Genomic DNA, 18687 nt, shown 5'->3' on the forward strand with positions numbered 1-18687 from the left:
GATTTAGGCAAATAAAAGTCCTACTAGTAATAGCCCAACCTTTGAGTGCAGATCAAAGGAGAGGTGAGTGGAGCTACAGTCCCTGAAACCTGACTATACAACTTGTATTTTACCCACCTCTTATCATCTTAGCAAGGACAACGACAGGGGTGAAATGGAAAAAGGAGGAGTCTGACGATCTTCTGTGTGCCTAATGAGTAGATTTAGGAACGCCAGAACACTTTCTTTCCTGAAACATTTTAATTTTCTGCTCATTTGCATTTCTGGAGTGGAAACATAGTACACCTCACAAAAAAAAAAAATCACACCAGTGCAAACCATACTTTGACTTCAGTAAAATCAAAAATTGAAGTATGTGACATATGTAGGAAATAACAAAGATATTGGAAAACAAGATCACAGGGAACCTGTGAAGTATATTCTGTACTAGTAGATCATATGCATTGATCTGCAAGTATAAAACAAGGAATGTCTAATTTCCAGGAATGACCTCCTCTGAAGTCCTGATCAGAATTTTGAAAAAACTTTGGAAATTCTTCCTTGGAGAACAGCCATGGAGACTCCAGTCTGGGAGACCTGAACACACCACAGGTCCTATGAGAACCATTCAGCCAGGCTAGGTTGCCAATCAGGTACCTCATTTTTGTTTAGACCCCCTACTGCATGCTAGTGAAGAGATTCCTCCTTCAGAGGAAGAGTCATTCTGGAACAAGCTGCTGTACAGCAGTGGGCAGGAGGATACAGGACTGCCCTGGGCTCTTTAGCCCTGGAGAAGTGATGTGCATGGCCCAGGCCCACATCCAGTCCCAGACAGATAGAGCCTGGAGTTCAAGGCAGTGGAGAAGGTGCAGTTATTCTAGCTGTGCTGCCCAGCACTGCACCAGGGATGCCACATGGATGGTCCAGGTTACTCAGAAGTTGGCTTAAAGATGTTTCCATGGCATTGTACTTCCCTGTGTAGAAATGGTCTTGCTGAATCTAACATGTGGAATTGCAGCTTTTCTTTTTTATCTCACTTACCTTGCCATTGGGGAATACCAGGTCACAATCATGGACTTGTATCTAACATTTTATATACAGTTTTATAAGAAAAAAGGGCAGATGCACGATCAAGGTGCCAAGATGCATGAACGAGTTTTCTCACTTCATGCAAGCAATTGACATCCTGAGTAATATTCATGAAATGGAGAATTGCATCCCAGAATGAAAAAGCTTTATCACTTTGAACTTCATTCTCCACTTGACTGATCTGCAGAAGCTAACTCTACTGTACATTTCTGATCAAGATTATTGGGCCCAAAAATCCCTGACTAACCAAGAAGCTTCATTTATATCCAAAAGTTTTTTTATTCCGCTGCTCTCTGTGTCATACCAGAGAGCAGCCTCAGCAGAGACAGATGTTTGTTCCACTTTGCTTTACAGAGATGTCGTTTTAATGTTCTTTTCTGCGTCAGACTCATGTTGGTGCCTCTTGGCTCTTCTTCCTGACACAAGCCAGATGAGTAAAGAACCGGCCAGGACTCCAGCTACTGCAGCCACAATGACAGCCCAGTAGGGGACTGAAGGTTTGGTTTTCTCCAAGTTGAGATCTGAATTTCTGAATCCACTATTTCTCAGTGTGGAAAGAAAGGGTTTCTCCTACAAAGGGAGAGCAAAGGTTTTACTGACCACAGACCACTCAACAGGCAGCATTCAGACAATATGCCATCACCCCTTCCCAGAGAAGAACTGTCAATCTTTAGAAAGACTATCAGCTGTTTCTGCCTTCTGTCTACCTCAGCTCAAACTCTTTCTTGCCCTATTGCCTGAAAGTTCCTAGAACAAAAAAAGGAGCCATCTCAGAGAGCAATGGCATCATTTCCAAATTTGTTTGATGCAGACAACCAAATGGAAATATGTAGACCCGTTAAAAATGGCTTAAATGAGAAGCTTTCCGCTGCAGTGAGGATAATTTTTTTTGCATTAAATTTTAAGTAGATTTTCCTGTGTGTAACAAAACAGGAGTATATTTTAGCTATTTAAAGTCTTCACAAAGACCTCTTTTAAAGAATTTTACCAATAAGAATAAAGGAGAAAAATATAACTGGTTAATGGAGAGTATGGACATCTTGGCCTTTACTTACTGGGTTTGGACACTTAAGTTTTGATCTGTCATGGGTAAAGTTGTTGTAAGTCTGCTTTTCACCAGCTGGCTCCAACTGAAGAAGAGAAAAGCAATAGTAAACATAATGATGATTTTTTTTCCTCCTCAGACTCTCATGACTTGGGGGGTGTTGTGGTTTAACCCCAGCCAGCAGCTAAGCACCACGCAGCCGCTCACTCACTCCACCCCCCCCCCCAGTGGGATGGGGGAGAAAATCGGGAAAATAAGTAAAACTCGTGGGTTGAGATAAGAACGGTTTAATAGAACAGAAAAGAAGAAACTAATAATGATAATGATAACACTAATAAAATTACAACAGTAATAATAAAAGGATTGGAATGTACAAATTATGTGCAGTGCAATTGCTCACCACCCGCCGATCGACATCCAGGACACCCAGTCCTCAAGCGGCGATCCCCCCACCCCCACTCCCCCCAGTTTATATACTATATGTGACATCACATGGTATGGAATACCCCGTTGGCCACTTTGGGTCAGCTGCCCTGGCTCTGTCCTGTGCCAACTTCTTGTGTCCCTCCAGCTTTCTCGCTGGCTGGGCATGAGAAGCTGAAAAATCCTTGACTCTAGACTAAACACTACTTAGCAACAACTGAAAACATCAGTGTTATCAACTTTCTTTGTATGCTGAACTCAAAACATAGCACTGTACCAGCTACTAGGAAGACAATTAACTCTATCCCAGATGAAACCAGGACAGGTGGTTACAACTTTTTATCCACTCTTTTGGTGCTTGCAGCAATGAAGAAATGTGGTGGAAGGTGCATCACAGAAAAGTTTCCAAACATTTTAACACTCACTAACTGAAGAAATTGAGAATCTGATACACTGTCTCCAGAAAAACTCCCTCAGGAAGCAAGGAAGAGGAGAAGCCTTTCCTCCTTTTGCACTGAGTGGAGGAGAAAGTAACTCTGAATACCACATACTTTAAATATTCTGCTAAAACAAAGTGGTTCACTATATACCCAGTTCTCCCACACACACATCTCAAATGACAGTATAAACCACAAAATAAATAAAAAAAAGAATGACAGATGTTAGTTATGCTACTTAGCACAGTACTGAAAGAAAGATGCTTAGGTGTCACCGTGATGGAATTGACTTCAGAAATGATGTAGAGTTACAGAGACAGGATGAGACGGTGCCAACCTTTGCAGTCTTCACTCAGACAAGAAATATGCTGTGAGTTTTAGCTGAGGCTGAGTTCGCAAGATTGCAAGAAGTGAGTTAAATAGAGCTTTTTATACTATCAATTGTCAGCTAAGTTACAATAGCTGACCATAGGCTCACCCTGAGTCCCTTTCAAACTCAAAATATGTCCAGGCTAATGGCATAGTATTTGTGGTTGGCTAGGAGCGCACATACCATCAGTTACCATAGTTAAGCTAAAGAGTAGAGGTTTGCTCAAGTGTTTACAACTGTGTATGGACAAGCCTGAAGTAATGACTTCAGGATTGGCCCATAGAGAACTGCAGAGTTGCCATCCAGCACTTCTGGGAATAGAGCGCAGAAGAGTGCTGGAGCTTCTGCTATTGTCTACATGTGTATTTACTGTCCTCAAGTGATTAAAGTGTCAGCTGCATGTCGGAGAGAAACAAAACCACAAGCTAAACACAACATGGAGAAAACAAATTCTATTCATAAGATTTCCATATGGAATCACTGGGAATACTTTCTCCCTCTAGTTCAGTTAAAGAAAAAAGAAAAAAAAGAAGTAGAGACTGAAAAATGAAGAGAGAGAGATGACTGCAGCAAAATGTGATCAGGGAAGGGAAGAAAGCTAACAAGTGGAGAGAAGATGAGAAGCAAAACAGAATGCCAAGTTTTGCTGGTTGTCGTGGGGTCCTGCTGGACTCATATGAGAGTCCTAACCACTTGGCCTGCCCGCCAGCTAATGTTGTGAAGACTGAATTTGGTAGTTTTGTTGCATCTTAAAGGGAACAGCTAACACTCTGATGTGATTATCTGTAAGATGTGTGGCTTATATCCTGTAGCATTCTGTCTGCAGTACGACTGGGTATTTGTAGAGAATTGTAATACTCCTTGAGTCAGGGCACTTGGCAAGGAGTTTGGCGCAGAGCCCAGACAAAGGACCATAAGGTGCAAAGTTCTGTAGCCAGCCATGCTTGCTTCATCTCTATGTGATCTGTTCCTCAGGGGCATGAGCTTCTGAGCTTTGAAGATGACAGTATACCCATGTCCATGAGCATACAGGGCAACTTCTGGAAGAAACACACAGCTCCTCTAAAGCATGTGGCAAACATGGAGGCAGAACACAAGCTAAACACACTGTCCGTGTGCTCTTCTCCTGGGCCAGGGAACCAATGAGGTGGATTTGGGACCAGTGGGGGCCCCTTAAGACTACAGAATCCTCTGACTTCAAAAAGCAGGAGCATACTTTGCTTTGCATGAAGCAAAAAGGGCAAAGAACATCATGGTGAGGAAGAGGCTCCTTCAGCCATCCCCTTCCCTGCATACCCACGCACTGGCCAGGCACAATCTGGCCCTTTATGTGTACTTACAAGAATCCATGTCATTTGGCCATAAGCCTACAGCCTGCTGAGCTTTTCAGGCAACAGGGAAACAATACAGCCTTACAGTAAGCTTGCACAGCCTCACCGTACATGGACTGCGAGTGAAAAGCAGGGATGTGTTACAAGAACTAAATATAAATAGTAAACAATAGAATCTTCATTTGGCATAGACTGACAGATCTCTACAGAAGGGAATAGTTGCACTTCACATCAGTAAGAACCTGATCCCTGCCACCCCAGTAGAAAGCTTTGTGTCAATATCCTTGCATGCATAGGAAATGAGTGACAGTCTGGACTGAATAAAACTCTGGTGGCATAGAAAAAGGATTGATGGGGAATGGAATACTCAGGAATGAGTAATGGCCAATAGGAACACCATGTGGCAACAGAAAGCAAATTTAGGCTACCATATGTCCAGTTACCATCTCTTTTTCGTCTTGAAACCTGCAGCTATGCTTAATTTGAATGTTTTCTGCATTTGCCTGGCATTTCTGGGCCACCATGAGCCCTGTTCAAGCTACTGCACAATGAAGCCTACCAGACTGCTGTCATTTGGAGTCCCAGACAGGGAAGATGAAAATAGGCAGATTTGCTGTGCATGCACAAATCAATTAGAGCATGGGCATGCACTATACGTCTACTGCTTTCTAGAACCCTGGACTTACAGCTCACATGCTATACTGGGCAACTAAATAGATTTCTGCCATGCATTTCCCACTCCTTATGCTCAAGTTCATTCTGGAGTATCCTGGACGTTTCTTATCTTGCTCAAGCCTTTACTTAAACCAAAAAGAAATTCCCCTCCATTTATGCTTATTTCTTGTACAAACCAGGATACAGGATTTCTGCTACCACCATGTGTTTGGGTACTGGTGTTTATGAGACAAGAAGAGGAAATTTTGCTGTGGCATGAAAATGCCATAGTCTTCCTTCCACCATGGGAAACATCATGGTTCTGAAAGCAAGTGTGACCTTGGAGCTAACAAGTCCAGCATGTGCCTCTTTACACACTCTTCCAGCGCTGTTCAAAAACTACAATTTCCTCCAAAATGACAGAAGGAATATGACTGCAAGCAGAAGCATCATAGGTGTGATTTTAGTCCCCCATTAGTTTCAGTGACTCTGCTAGAATTGCTTCAGATATTAGAGTGGGTGGTACAACATGTCCACACTATTAATGGCAGCAAAAATTCAATCATCACATGTATGTTTTCCTAACAAATCTAACAGAATTCACTGAAGAAGGGAAGCTCATTCAACATACATTTTCAGGAAACCTACAGGACTGAATGTTTAACTAGGCTGATTTTTTGCTTTAATGCAAGTTATTTACCAAATGAGAAAGGAATTTTTCATTACATTAAGACTCTCAGGATTTCTCACTTTGAATGAGCAAAAGTCTTACTCTCTTTTATGCAACATGATTGCTTTGGATTGTATTCCTAAGAAATGCAGGCTGAGAAGGGTCTCAGTGTGGAGCAGAACCCCTCTTGTTAGGGTATCAATTTTATTTCTTGCTTACTGTTTTGTTTCAGACACCTTTCTCATGTTCTTTTGTAGGGACTGCTACCATAAACACATAGGGATCTAGGTCGTAACCTCTTACCATGTTATTCCAGAGAGCCATGGCCATCTCGGCATAGCCTCTTACACTGAAATGAAAGCAGTCTGCAGCAAAGAAACTCAGATCTGGCTTGCCATTCTGCAATAAAAGCAAAAATTTACTTCTCAGCACATTTCAACCTTTGAGATCTGACATATTATATCTAATAGGGCACTGTACTTGGCATACCCACTTCACAATTTTGGTAAACTTCCTAAAGGCAATATACTTATATTTTGACGCTGCAAATAAACTTAGGTACTCCTAACTGTGGGCTGATTACTGCATCTTGAGACCTTCTGTGTAATGCAGCCTGCTCAACTTCACACAGCAATTTTCATAACAAACTTAAATTTGTCATTAAACCAACAGTCCCAGCTCTTATGTGGACTCTGCCATTGACCCACACTCCACCTTGCACAGAACTGATAGAAAACCGGTTGCTTATTCTCACTTGTTAAACTTCCACAACTCAGACTCAGACTTACAACCTTTCAGGTGTTGAAATTTTGCTGAATTTCAGGCAGCACTAAAAATTGCAGGCTTATCCAGCTGTGGCAAATGTCTTTCCTAGGGAAAATTTGCCTCATCAATATCAATATGGTAACCATTCTTTGGACTTGAAAGCTGCCAGAACAAAATGGGGATGATATGACAAAAGAATCAGTATTATGCAAAACTGTGTGGTTTTGACCCAGATTCATGCTGAATATTTGTATCCCTAAATATACAGCATACATAGTGTTAAAGCTGGAGAAAAGAAGGAGAATCAATGTTTGGCTTCAAAGGCTGCTTCCTGTTTCCAGGCTGGGATGAGCCAGGCATGCAAGTGCTGGTCTCCATGGGAAGGAAACCTGGACATACTCTGTAACCTAGATCAGAAGAAAATTGTGGTCAATGCCAACCAAGCCCCCAACAAGGGAAGCAAAAGGGGAACCAACATGCAGTTTAAATGAAGCCAGAGGGTGCTTAGGTTTAATGTGTGCACACTACAAATGATTCCTGAAGCCATTTTGATTCACAGGCAACACAGTCTTTCCTGTCTTCTCCTCTGTCACTCATCGCAGGTTCCACCCTGTGCCACTTGACTGTGCAAAGAGAAGAAAACACAGTCCTTGTGGCATGGATCTTACTGCCTTAGAGAAATCGAGGTACTGGTCCTTGCATAATGGGAAAGAAAAACAGGACTTACGCTATCCAGGGGCAACAAAGTGTTTCGAAAAAACGGCTGCATGACAACAGCAAAGTCCTCACGCTCTTCATAACGACCGCTGTTGATCAGCTGTAAGGCTTCAGCCTGTATGGAGTTGCATGGTTGGAAACAGAAAAATTACTTACAAGGTTCTTCTAACATTTGTCAGCTATCAAAAACATGCATATTACACTTTTTTCAATGTAGGATCGCATAAATTATTAGTATAAATCCAGCTGAATAGTATAAAGCAGTCCAGAGAACAGCTAAGAAAATAAATTGGTTCATGAAGAGATTTTCATGAGGAAAATGCACAGAAGCTAGGATAATTCAAAATGTAAAGTTGTTTAATCTAAAAAAAAAAAAAAAAAAAAAGTACTTTGTACCTTACTTATAGAAGTCAGTGCTGCACAGTCACAACGTGATTCAAATTTACAGAGAATTAAAAAAAGGAATAAGGCCAAGTTTTTTTAGAAGTGACAAATGAGTTCAGAACTTGAGACTGAAGTGTGCTTGATTTTTCAGAAAGGTATGCTTGAAGTAAAATAAAACTTAAGCGTTGAAAAATCACCTGCCACTTTTGAAAACTATGGCAATAGTCATTCATACAGATAATAAAAACATCTAGTTACTTGCCAGCTTATGGGTATAAATTCTAATGCTTCTGGTTATATCTCAAAACATTCCTAACCTCACTTCCTTAGTTAAGGAAAACATCCCCCTGGGTGGGTTTATACAAGTATTTTCCAAGATGGATTTTTTGAGCATTGTCAGATTCATCAAACAACATCCACTGCCAGAGCCAGAATAGGAGGACTGGAGAACATAATGTGAACTGATACAGTGATTCCTGTATTCAAAGTATGGAATGATGCAAAAACCTTCTGCTCCAATAGCTATTTATAGCCTTTGTTAAATCTGAGTGACTCTTATGCCTGAGGCTATGAAAAGTTACCCTCAGATGGCAAGCTGACCCATGGTAAGCTATCTGTGTGTACACTCTCAGCCCATGGCAAAAGAAAGGAATATCAGGTTGGGTTAGTTCGTTTTCTCTGCTAATTGTTACCACAAAACATCTGATGCAACATAATTTGTCACTCTTGCAGTGACATGTTAACTCATGTGAGCTAGTCATTGGATTCATAATGGACAAGCACGTATCAGCTGAACAGCCATCATCAGGAACTCCTCTTCAGCTGTCGAAACAGCAACAGGAAACCGAACCAGTCTTAATCTGCCTCCAGCTCACAACGAAGGTCAAATCATAAAGAAGTATAGAAAGATTTGTACTACTGCTAACTGGTTAGCTGGGTAGGGTTTTAGTTAGACTGTAGCCAAGCTGTTTCCCAGTCATCCCTCTCTGTCCTGCTGAGGATATGCATGAGAGGAAAGGCAGTGAGGGAAGCAATTCAAAAAGACACAAGTGAGGATGACCAGTTACAGAATCAAGGTATTACCTGAAAATCTCTGTTAACTCTCTTAATTTCTTGTAGTTCAGAAGAATTTTCCTTGGGGTTTAAGAAACATGGGCAAACATTCCTTCAATGAAAGAAATAGTAGAATTAAAAGTCAACCTGGAATAGCCTATGCAATTATTCAGCAACGTGTGTTTGCTTCAAGAAGCTCAAAGCTCACATACTGAAGGAGATCCACCTCATTGGCTTAGAAATGGACAGATACTTCAGAAAAAAATCCCTACTGACTTAGTTTTCAAAGTGAACACCTGTCACAGCTGGTAATAGCTGCAGGATCCACAACTCTTGAGTCAAACACAAAAGTGTTTAGTATGTCACATATTAGCAGGAAATCACATGTGTTAGAGTAAAAAAACCCAAACCCTACATATAGGCTTAGAGCAGATTTTCAGAAATCGGGGAGTTTAAAGGTAGAAAAGATAAATTTTTCATGTAGTCCTACAACTTAGACCACTGTGTTTTGTTCTGTTACTCCCATATCAAGAGGTAATAACTTGTGCTTCACTGAAATGCATCGTCTAAGAATGTGCTTGGAATGAATATGAAGACATCAAGAAGACAGTCAATTCATTATTTTCCCTTCTAGTGTGTTCCAGTAGTTAATCTCTTCTATTATTAAAAATCTGTGCCTAACTTCATTTGAATTCATTAGGCATCAGCTTCCAGCCACTGGTCTTTGTTATACCTTTCTCTGCTAGACTAAAGAGGCTTTTCATGTCCATGCTGACTCCTGTAAAGGCACTGCTGCTTTCTTAAACAAGTCCCTCAATCTTCCTTGAGTTAGGATTTTGGTCTCCTCCATTAGGTGTGAAAAGCAGTTCCTGGTTGTGCACTCTGCTGTATGCAGCCCAGCCTGCACCATGAGTAATGCAGCACTGAATACAAGGAGAGGCATGAGGGATGTCAGCCTGTGCGGCTGAGCAGCGAATGGCTAGGTGAAAAAAGCTTTGAAGTTCAGTTGTATGGCAATTAGATGGTGACTTGTGCTGTGACATGCTGCCTTAGAGCTGAGAAGAAAAGTGATGACTCTGCTATCTACAGACGCATGCATTGGAGCTGAAGTACTGGAAGAAGCAATAGAAAGTTGATGGGAACTAGTGCGTCAGGTAAAGGCTGCAACGAAAGTAGCTTGGAAAGCTCGGTGTGGATGTCCTACTGTAGAAGCAATTTCGACTGATCCAAAAAAATAGCACTTTAAAGGCAAAGACCTGTTTTGCTCACTTACTTTGCTGTCAAAGCGCACCCCGAAGAGCTTGCTGCGATCTGACGCAGTCCAGAAATCTCTAATATCTCCACCATGTTGACAAAGACTCTTGGGAGCTGCAGGGATTATAATAACCAGACATACCAAATCACAGAACATGATACCACTACAAAGTGAGAAAGAAGTGCCATCCGTAGGTCAGGGAGTCATTGCAAACTACACCAACTGCAACCAATGGCATGTGCAAGGATGATGTTTAAAGGGAGGGGGAGACGTACAGTGGATGTCAGCTAAAAAATTCCTGGCAGCTAATACAAACTAGCTGAAATGCTGCTTCACTCCCTGGGGCAATTTCCATTTTCTCTAGGGTAAATGAAACTTTGTACAGTTGGTTTAGCCATCAAAACTGGCAGTAGGGTTGTGCTATGTTTGGTCTGCAGCAAAAATGCCGTGAAACACAGTTTTCCTGAAACTGCAGCCCGCTTTCTCAGGGTATTATCTAATACAGTTGTTGACATGCAGTGCTGAGGAGGAGTCTGACTCCACCTATTTGGAAGATGACCTTGTACGAAACAGAATCACTGACAGTCCATCAATCAGAGGTGAGAAAAACATTGGTGTGCTTGCCAGGAAAACAGCTTGCTAGGGTATCTTAAAAACTTACCTCCTCATACAAAATATCCAGAGTGTCCTGAAGGTGCTTTACATACTTTTGCACTGAATAGGTTTCCTGTGTAATTAGAATAAATAAATAAATAAATAAATAAATAAATAGGATCAGTCTTCTTTCAGGAACCAAGATGTTTAATTGTTTCACCTGAACAAAGGAGTCCACAGACTCTCTAGTTGCAAGGTGGTCCCTGAGAAGATATACCGACTCAATGCTCCTTTTTGCCTTCATTAGCAGATATATTTTCAGATCAAGAGGTTTATTGTCACATGTACACAGGTTATATAGTGCTTGTGTTTCCTTGTCACTAATATATTCCCTTAATCTCTGTAGAAAATCCCGAGGTATATAATAGTTCTTGGCAGAGTCTTTGCCTGCTGAATGACTACGTAAATCACGTTTTTGGATTTCATGTTTTCTTTTATGGGACCCAGACCAGACTAGTTTGCCTTATGAACAGAGCGATACCTTTTTGTTAAACTGCCAATCTGGGGAAATTGATATGGAGGCAGTCAGGCCCCACAAAACCCATAGGCAAAATGACTTTGTGACTGTAGTTAGAGGTGTAGCTGTGGGGGCAAAGGCTATGGGCAGCAGCCTCTAAAGGAAAAAGAGCAAAACTGAGAGAACAGTCCCTGGTCATTTCAATGAGCTGGGGTCCAGACCCCCAGTTTGTGCCACAGGAACCTTTTCAGAGGGGATGGCCACTGACAGCTAGATGAAAGACATCTTTTTCACTATGATTTCTTTTGGTGTAATTCTGAAGCAAGAATCAGGCATCCTCAGCAATTATTGCATGGAGACACTTTCCAGAATAAAACTTCACTTGTATCCCCATAACAACATGTCTAAGACACCATGCTGTCTCAATTGCTTTGTCCAGTTAAGCTGGGAGAGCTCTTCAGTTTATCCTTGGTGTTTTGTTCAGTATGGGGCAGGTTGCTTGTTCTTAAGTAATGCATTACTCCAGAGCTGCAGTGCCCCAATATTAAAAGCTATGCGCTTGTTTCTGACACAGTACAGATGAAAGGAACAGGACTTCTAAGTGCTTTATAAACAAAGCGGAACTTCGCTCACTGAGAAAGGTTATATTTCCAGGGCTGGTCACCTCCCAAGTGCTTGGATGAGCATGCCTAATTCAGAGATACAAACCTCGTCCAAGCAGTACTGGCATAGGTCATTGCCTCCAACAAGGACAGTGATCAGCTTCCAGTCTTCCTTGAAGTTAATTTTCTAGTAGCACAAAAATAAACAGATTGCAGCATCCATTGCTTAGGCATGCAGAGGTAACATTCACAAATGGGGCTAAACAGGGTACAGACAGCATGGCAGAGCAGAGAAAGGAGGCATGCTGAGTTAAGTTGGCAAAAGAAAAGCATCTGTCCAGGGGGAAAATGTGAACTGTTTGCTAGTGTAGCTGCAATTCACCTTGGCTTTTTTAAGGAAATTCCCTTCAGCAGACAAGACCTGTCAGGGTAGCCAAGCATGGAGATGTGTTTGTGGCAGCAAGCATGCCTAAATGAATGTTAGTGTCAGGACAGGGATAGACAGGAGAGATTTGCCAGCCATGGCCGAACACTGCAGGCAGCATGGGGACGAAGCAGTGTGGGAGTGGATACTGAAGTGACTCATAGAGCTGTGGAATGGGAGCTGCTGGGGATCCCTGCCAGCTGGGCAAGTATTACCCCATGGCCAGGAGGGGCAAAGGGCACCCCAGGGAACAGGCAGCTGGATTAAAATAGAGGAGTCCAGGAGGCTGGTGACTTCACTGAGCTCATATAAGGGCAGCTGCAGCATCCACGTCACCGCAAGCTAACAATAGACACTGCTGAGAGCTGGATCTCATCAAAACATTTTGTAATGTTCAGTACAAATAAAGGAATCAAAGGCAACTATTTTTAGTGTGGTGCATTTACATAACAAACATCTGCAAAAGGTTCCCACAAATAGAGGAAGGGCCTGGGAATCACCCACAGATCTGAATTCTCCTTCTTAACCAGCACTTTGCTTGGAAAACCTTTCATGAAGAGCCAAGGTACAGCAGGGACTTGCCCCCCTCCTCTTTTTAAAGTTGCATAAAAAGCAGTGAATAAAACAAAGCTCCAGAGCCATGTACTATTTTATTGAAGAGCCATGCCAGCTCCTTTCACTCTGCCAAACAATTGGTAATGCAGAATAACTGACAGTGGGGTTAGCATGCAGCATCCATCAAGAGTGCTGGCACAGAGGGACACATGCTTTGACAAATCCTGCTTATTCATTACCTGCCTCTCCCATTCAGCCTGAGCCAAGGAGCACCAGGCACTCCCATTCCCTTACAGGGTGCTCTCCCTGAACCAACAGCTCACACCCAGACAGTCATCTGCTCCAATTCAGCCAACACTTAGAGCAGGGCAGCCTTAGTTTTCTCCCAGATTTCCTCCCCCCACCCTAAACTTCAGCAGCAGCCACTGAATTAAAAGTGAGTTGCCTGTTTCGTACCCTTTGTAGCCCTTGGTGGAGCTGGCATAGCAGGCTGGTCCACAACACTAGATCCCCTACTAATTCCCTAAAAGCTTTTGGCATGACAGGGATTCACCTAACCCTCAGGTTTCTGGCCACTAATTAATCACTTGCCTGTTCAGAACCAGGGTTTCAGAGGGCCTAATCTCCTGGGAAGACTTCAGTTGTACCCCTTCCCAGTATAACCATTTCCCAGACCCAAGGGTGAATAGTGTGATTCATATTGGTCACCAGGTGCCTGCTCCAGTGATATTACTCTCAGCTTTTATGGCCTCCACTTTGAATGCTGCTGCTCAAGTAAGCAGTCCTCTGATCTCCCCAGAGCCTTCAGATCTCTCCTTTTTGTCACTACCATCCTTACAACCCCTGGCCGCACTGCATCCTACATTAGTCTCTGCCTTGTGTGTTTGCATCTTACCTGCATGGATTTGTACAGGTAAATTATCGTCTCCTAAAGGCTAATCCCAGGCACATTCATCTTGGAAAGCACACCAGAGACAAGGACACTGACTTTTCTTCCATCAGTAAAGCACTCTTCACTACTCAAGCATCCCATCAATTAAAGTCATCTCCCAGAGACCACAGGAGCATTGAGGGGTGGCCCAAAGCTCCACTTACCGAGCTGCTTCTCATTAGCTCCACCAATTCACGTGCTTGGGCTGACATATTACTGCAGAGAGAGGACAGAAGCATTTTAGATGCATGCTCTGAAAGCACATAATCTTCTTGCTCTCCCACTCCTCATTTCAGGGAGTCTTAGGATCAGCAGAAATCAGTACACGGAAAGTGATGCCTCAAAAGGACAGGCAAACATAGAAGGACCAAGATCAGCAGCAGTTGCACAAGTGAATAATCTGATCTGAAAGGGCTTCAGCTAGGATGGCTGCCAAGTGGCAGGCAACTGGGATGAATTCCTCCCATCTCAGAGTTGGCTTAAGTGTGTTTTGTTTGGAGAAAACCATTAATATCCAGATGCACAGAAATGTTTAGTTGCATAACTCCCTTCAAAATCTAGTGGGGGAATTTGGTACTTACACAGAAGCTGGGCATCTAACCAGCCTTCCTGATCTGGCCTCAAATTCCTACGGCTTACCTTATTGCTGCAAGATATTGCTTACACTGTGGAACTGCCAGCCTGGAGAGTCCCAGTCCAACTCTGGGCAGGATGCAACGTCCATGGAGCAAAGCACAAACCATGCTGAGACACCAGCTGGAAACTTGAGCTCCTGATATACTAGCATGAGACTGTGCTTAAGCTAATTGGCCCTGCCTCTCTCCAGCAGCTACACAAATGCAACTACATTATTTGCGCTCTCAGAACCATACCAATTGCCCTAGTCTTTGGTCAAGGTACCCACAAATATTTAGTAGCTACACAGGCTTTGCTACCTGTCCTGAAACTCTCTTGCAGTAAATTTAATGACTGTTAAAGGTGTCACAAAGTCTTGGAAACAAATTCCATGAGTATTCATAGAGCAGGAATAACATATGCAATACAAACCCTTTCACATTTTGGTTCTTAACAGACTAGTAGAGCTTTTCTTCAGGAGGAGAAAGGAATTAATTCACAGCTGCTCATTCTGTTCTTTTTCTTTGCACTGCAAACATGGATAGTTTTTAATGCCATTAGGGTAGCAGTGGGCTTCTATTTGTTAGTTTGAGGCACATTTCCCAGAAATCAAGGAATAAAGGAGAGATGGTCATTAATTTTTTCTCATTGCAGATATGGCCTGATAGTGAATCAGGGACCTGCATACCGAAGGCTGGTAAGAAAAAGGTACTGGTAGAATTAGAAGCATAACTAAGACATTGGCTTGGAAATTGTGGGTAGAGGTTAAATGGAGAAAGGAAGTTTCTCTTTGTCTCTAATTTAGAAAAAGATACAAATAAATCCCCCAAATATTGAATTTAAATACTATTTTAAATAAATAAATAAATAAATTAAAAACATCAGACCACAGAAACGTGCTCAGTACAAGTACGTCATCAGTATTAACTCAACCTTAACATGCAGTTCAAAGATAATCTGCCAGTCTATCAGTTCTCACCCCTTGCCCTTTCTCAGTTATGCTTGTGCTTACCGTGCTGTGGCACCTCTCTCTGCAACATTGAACCCAGCTGTTTCCTTAGAGCTGCCAGTGGAGAAGCCAAAGAGGTTTGGATTGAATTTTTTCAAGATATCTTAAAAAAAAGAAAACACAGTGTTTAATCTTCCACAGTACAACTGGCAATATTGCCTCCCGCAGAAGTGCAAGCCAATTGAGTGGTGAGAATATAGACCTGGGTTTTCCCCTGGTTCACTGTGACCTTACAGAAGCTATAGACACACCTGCCTTGGAGACTTCAGTTACTGTCCAAACTTCAGCACTGCAACTATTTCTCTCCGTGGCCTCAAGAAGCCAGAGTCTGGCAGCCCAGGAGGTGCACAGGTCCCAGGCAACTCACCAGTCTTGAATTCGAGTGCCAGAGTAATCACCATTACTTTCCTTCATGTACCAGGAGCAGATGCTCTGAATATGGCCCTCTACCTCCCACTCCTCCAGCTACCCATCAAGATAATAATATTTATTGCAGAGAAGTGAATTTTATTCATATTTCTAGATTTCACCAAAACCCTCAGCAGGGAAGTGTGGTGTCTGAAAACTGTTATTGTTACTGTGTCTGTAGTGCTGCCTGAAACCTCTTTATAGAGTCTCATTTATAATGCAATAATGAAATGCACCTTCTATTTTTCTTTAAACACAGCAATGTGCGTGGTACAAGACAAAGCATAACACATTTTATTACCAATGATGTCAGGTATTGTCAAACTGCTCCACAGCGTGGATCACATACGAATAGATGAACAATTGTGAACAAAGTCCCCTCCAATTTATGTTCATGCTGACCACTTAATGGTTTCTATGGCAACTACAGGGACTGATTACACAGAACACTCAGACGAGAAATTTATAGTATTTTTAGATTTTTTTCAGTGCAATGTAGCAACTTGAAATCATCAGGAGGAACCATAACTTTGTTAACAACACTGTCTAGATGGACCACTAATTGTTTTATAACCCTGCATTTGCCCATAACCATTACAGTCAGTCACTGGAAAACACAAAATGAAACAAGGGAGGAGCAGGTCTGCCATGAACTTCTGTCACCTTCAGCACATTTACTCCTAATCATTTCTGTCAAAAGGACAATACAATCACATGCAGGTCCTGTGATGTGGAAGGGCTGAATCAACTTTACAGGTAGTCAGGCCAGTCTGGGTGTTGGCTGTGACTCACATGAACTGCTCATATCCACAATAGAAGGGCATCCCCCACTGTTCACAAGGAAAGCATGACCATTTCCAGATGCTTCCTAGCATCCACTTAAGACTACTTTCAGAGTAATACCCACCTTTCGCTTTTCTCACATTGATTTTCCAGGATACTCACTGGGTAAAGTAGTCTGTGTCTCCAGGGTCCCATCACCTCCAATACTACAAAGGGAAAGAACAAAATCATCAAGTACAGTTAATCCTGCAACCATCTGTCTTATTGTCACCATATGTTGCTGTAGCAGCCCAGGAAGGTTAAAAAAAAAAAAAAAAAAAAAAAAAGACTAACCTCAAACAGGACTAAGGAGATAAACCACAAGAATTCAGGGAAAGTACTGAAAGGAGATTTCACATTAAATCAAGCAGGGCATCAGCTAAGATTGAAGCTATACCTCCAGACTGGGAATAAAGCATACTGGGAGAACTGATTTTTCATATAGACACGCTGGGATGCCCATCACAGAAAAGTGTATTTCCTCACCGAAGTTGCTCCACATGACCTTGCTGAAACTACATTTGTGTGCAGTTATGCACAGAAGAGAGATTGCATTAAATGCTCATTAACCACCTATCTGGGATTCTGCAATGTTCATTATGAAAAGAGCCTCTGCCTCTACCATTCAAAACTTGTCTGTGGGCATAACCAATACATTCTTATACCATTTCTGGCAGCCCCTCCTGAAGATATCTATGCCTGCAGATACATACAAGGGGGAAAGAAAGGATGAAGAAAAGAATGTATACATGCGCACACGCTTATCAACTGTGCTTCTGCCCATATGAAGTAGGCAGTTTCCTTCCACTCTAGCATGGATATTGAGATTCATACCCACTCTGACAGGTATTGTCTTTGTCCACTTTGCAACAGCAAAGATGTTTGGGACATCTTCAGTGAATATGCATGCAGTGCTCTCACCATGTTCATGCCAATCCACAGTCACTCAGACTCTCTAGCATTAGACACTGCATTAGATAATCACAGCAACAGCAATATTTTGAATAAACTCCAGAAAGCCTAGCAAAAGGCTAAAAGAATTCACTCATATTAATAATCCAGTACTGTCAGACACACAGGACCAAGCTTGTAGCAAACAGGTCTGGTTAAAAAAAAGAAGCAACAAAAAACCCACACAAAATCAAACACAAAACACCCCCACATGAATAATTCCCTTTCTCTTCTAGTCCTGACTCCTCCAATCCTTACCAAGCAATACTTGCTGTCAGCATCCTACCCCTGCATTTACATACTGAAGTATGTAACTACACAACCAGGTGACCCACAATTTTAACTGTATCTGCGGACAAAAATAGAGAAAGAGAAAATTGAGCATTTTCACCTCCAGGAAAGTCCCCTCCAGTCTGTTTGTAGGTCAGTTGCCTTAGCTCCTACTGCAGTCTGGAAAGAATGGAAAGAATAATTTACAAAAAAGTGCTACAAGTTTAGGTAAGACAGACGTCGCGATTTGAAAGTGCTGAAGCATTTTGGTAACTTTAATCTGCATCCAGCCAAGTTTTTGCAATATCCCAGTTTTAGCATAAATGGTCCATGTCCTTCTTCACCACCACACACTGGCCTCTGGGCAGCCCTGCATCTCCTGTGCTTCAAATTCACAGGCTTCTCCTCATATGCAAAAGCAGCTCATCTAGATAGTAGACCGTGGAGCATCAGAGGAAATATAGTCCAGCCAGAAGGCATCAGACTCTAAGGTCAAGGATATAAGGCTTTAGAACTACTGCTCTAATATGTTTTAGCAAGCAATGGGACCCAGATTGGCAGCAATGGACCCAGATTAACATCAACAGCTTTGTATTTGTTTGGATTTTTCTGATGGAAAATACTTCATCCTGGCATTTCCTGAAGAAAGCCGATTTTGAGAGACTTAATAATCCAGGAAAAAAAAACAAAACCCAAAACACAGATGAAAAATTCCCAGCCAGTTTTAACTGTAAATAAATCAGCAGAGGAGCTGCTTTTATTCTGCCAAGAAAACAAATCGTTGGTGTAAAATCCACTTTTCCTTTGCTGGACCCAC

General features: G+C 42.1%; 1 protein-coding gene across 1 annotated transcript in view; it reads right to left on the reverse strand.

The window, feature by feature from the left end:
- Window positions 1–221: 221 nt before the first annotated feature.
- PLB1 (phospholipase B1) overlaps window positions 222–18687 on the reverse strand; it is an 89524-nt gene continuing 71058 nt past the window's right edge. Inside the window, exons 43-54 of the mRNA XM_052806643.1 lie at window positions 17992–18050; window positions 16773–16816; window positions 15423–15522; window positions 13960–14011; window positions 11992–12072; window positions 10834–10899; window positions 10191–10285; window positions 8948–9029; window positions 7491–7595; window positions 6302–6397; window positions 2124–2198; window positions 222–1638 (exon numbers count right to left, since the gene is read on the reverse strand). Of these exons, the coding sequence (XP_052662603.1) occupies window positions 1417–1638; window positions 2124–2198; window positions 6302–6397; window positions 7491–7595; window positions 8948–9029; window positions 10191–10285; window positions 10834–10899; window positions 11992–12072; window positions 13960–14011; window positions 15423–15522; window positions 16773–16816; window positions 17992–18050 (1077 nt within the window). The 3' untranslated portion in view covers window positions 222–1416. The remainder of the gene's footprint in view (window positions 1639–2123; window positions 2199–6301; window positions 6398–7490; window positions 7596–8947; window positions 9030–10190; window positions 10286–10833; window positions 10900–11991; window positions 12073–13959; window positions 14012–15422; window positions 15523–16772; window positions 16817–17991; window positions 18051–18687) is intronic.

The sequence above is a fragment of the Harpia harpyja genome, chromosome 13, assembly GCF_026419915.1.
Source record: "Harpia harpyja isolate bHarHar1 chromosome 13, bHarHar1 primary haplotype, whole genome shotgun sequence".
Lineage (NCBI taxonomy): Eukaryota > Metazoa > Chordata > Aves > Accipitriformes > Accipitridae > Harpia > Harpia harpyja.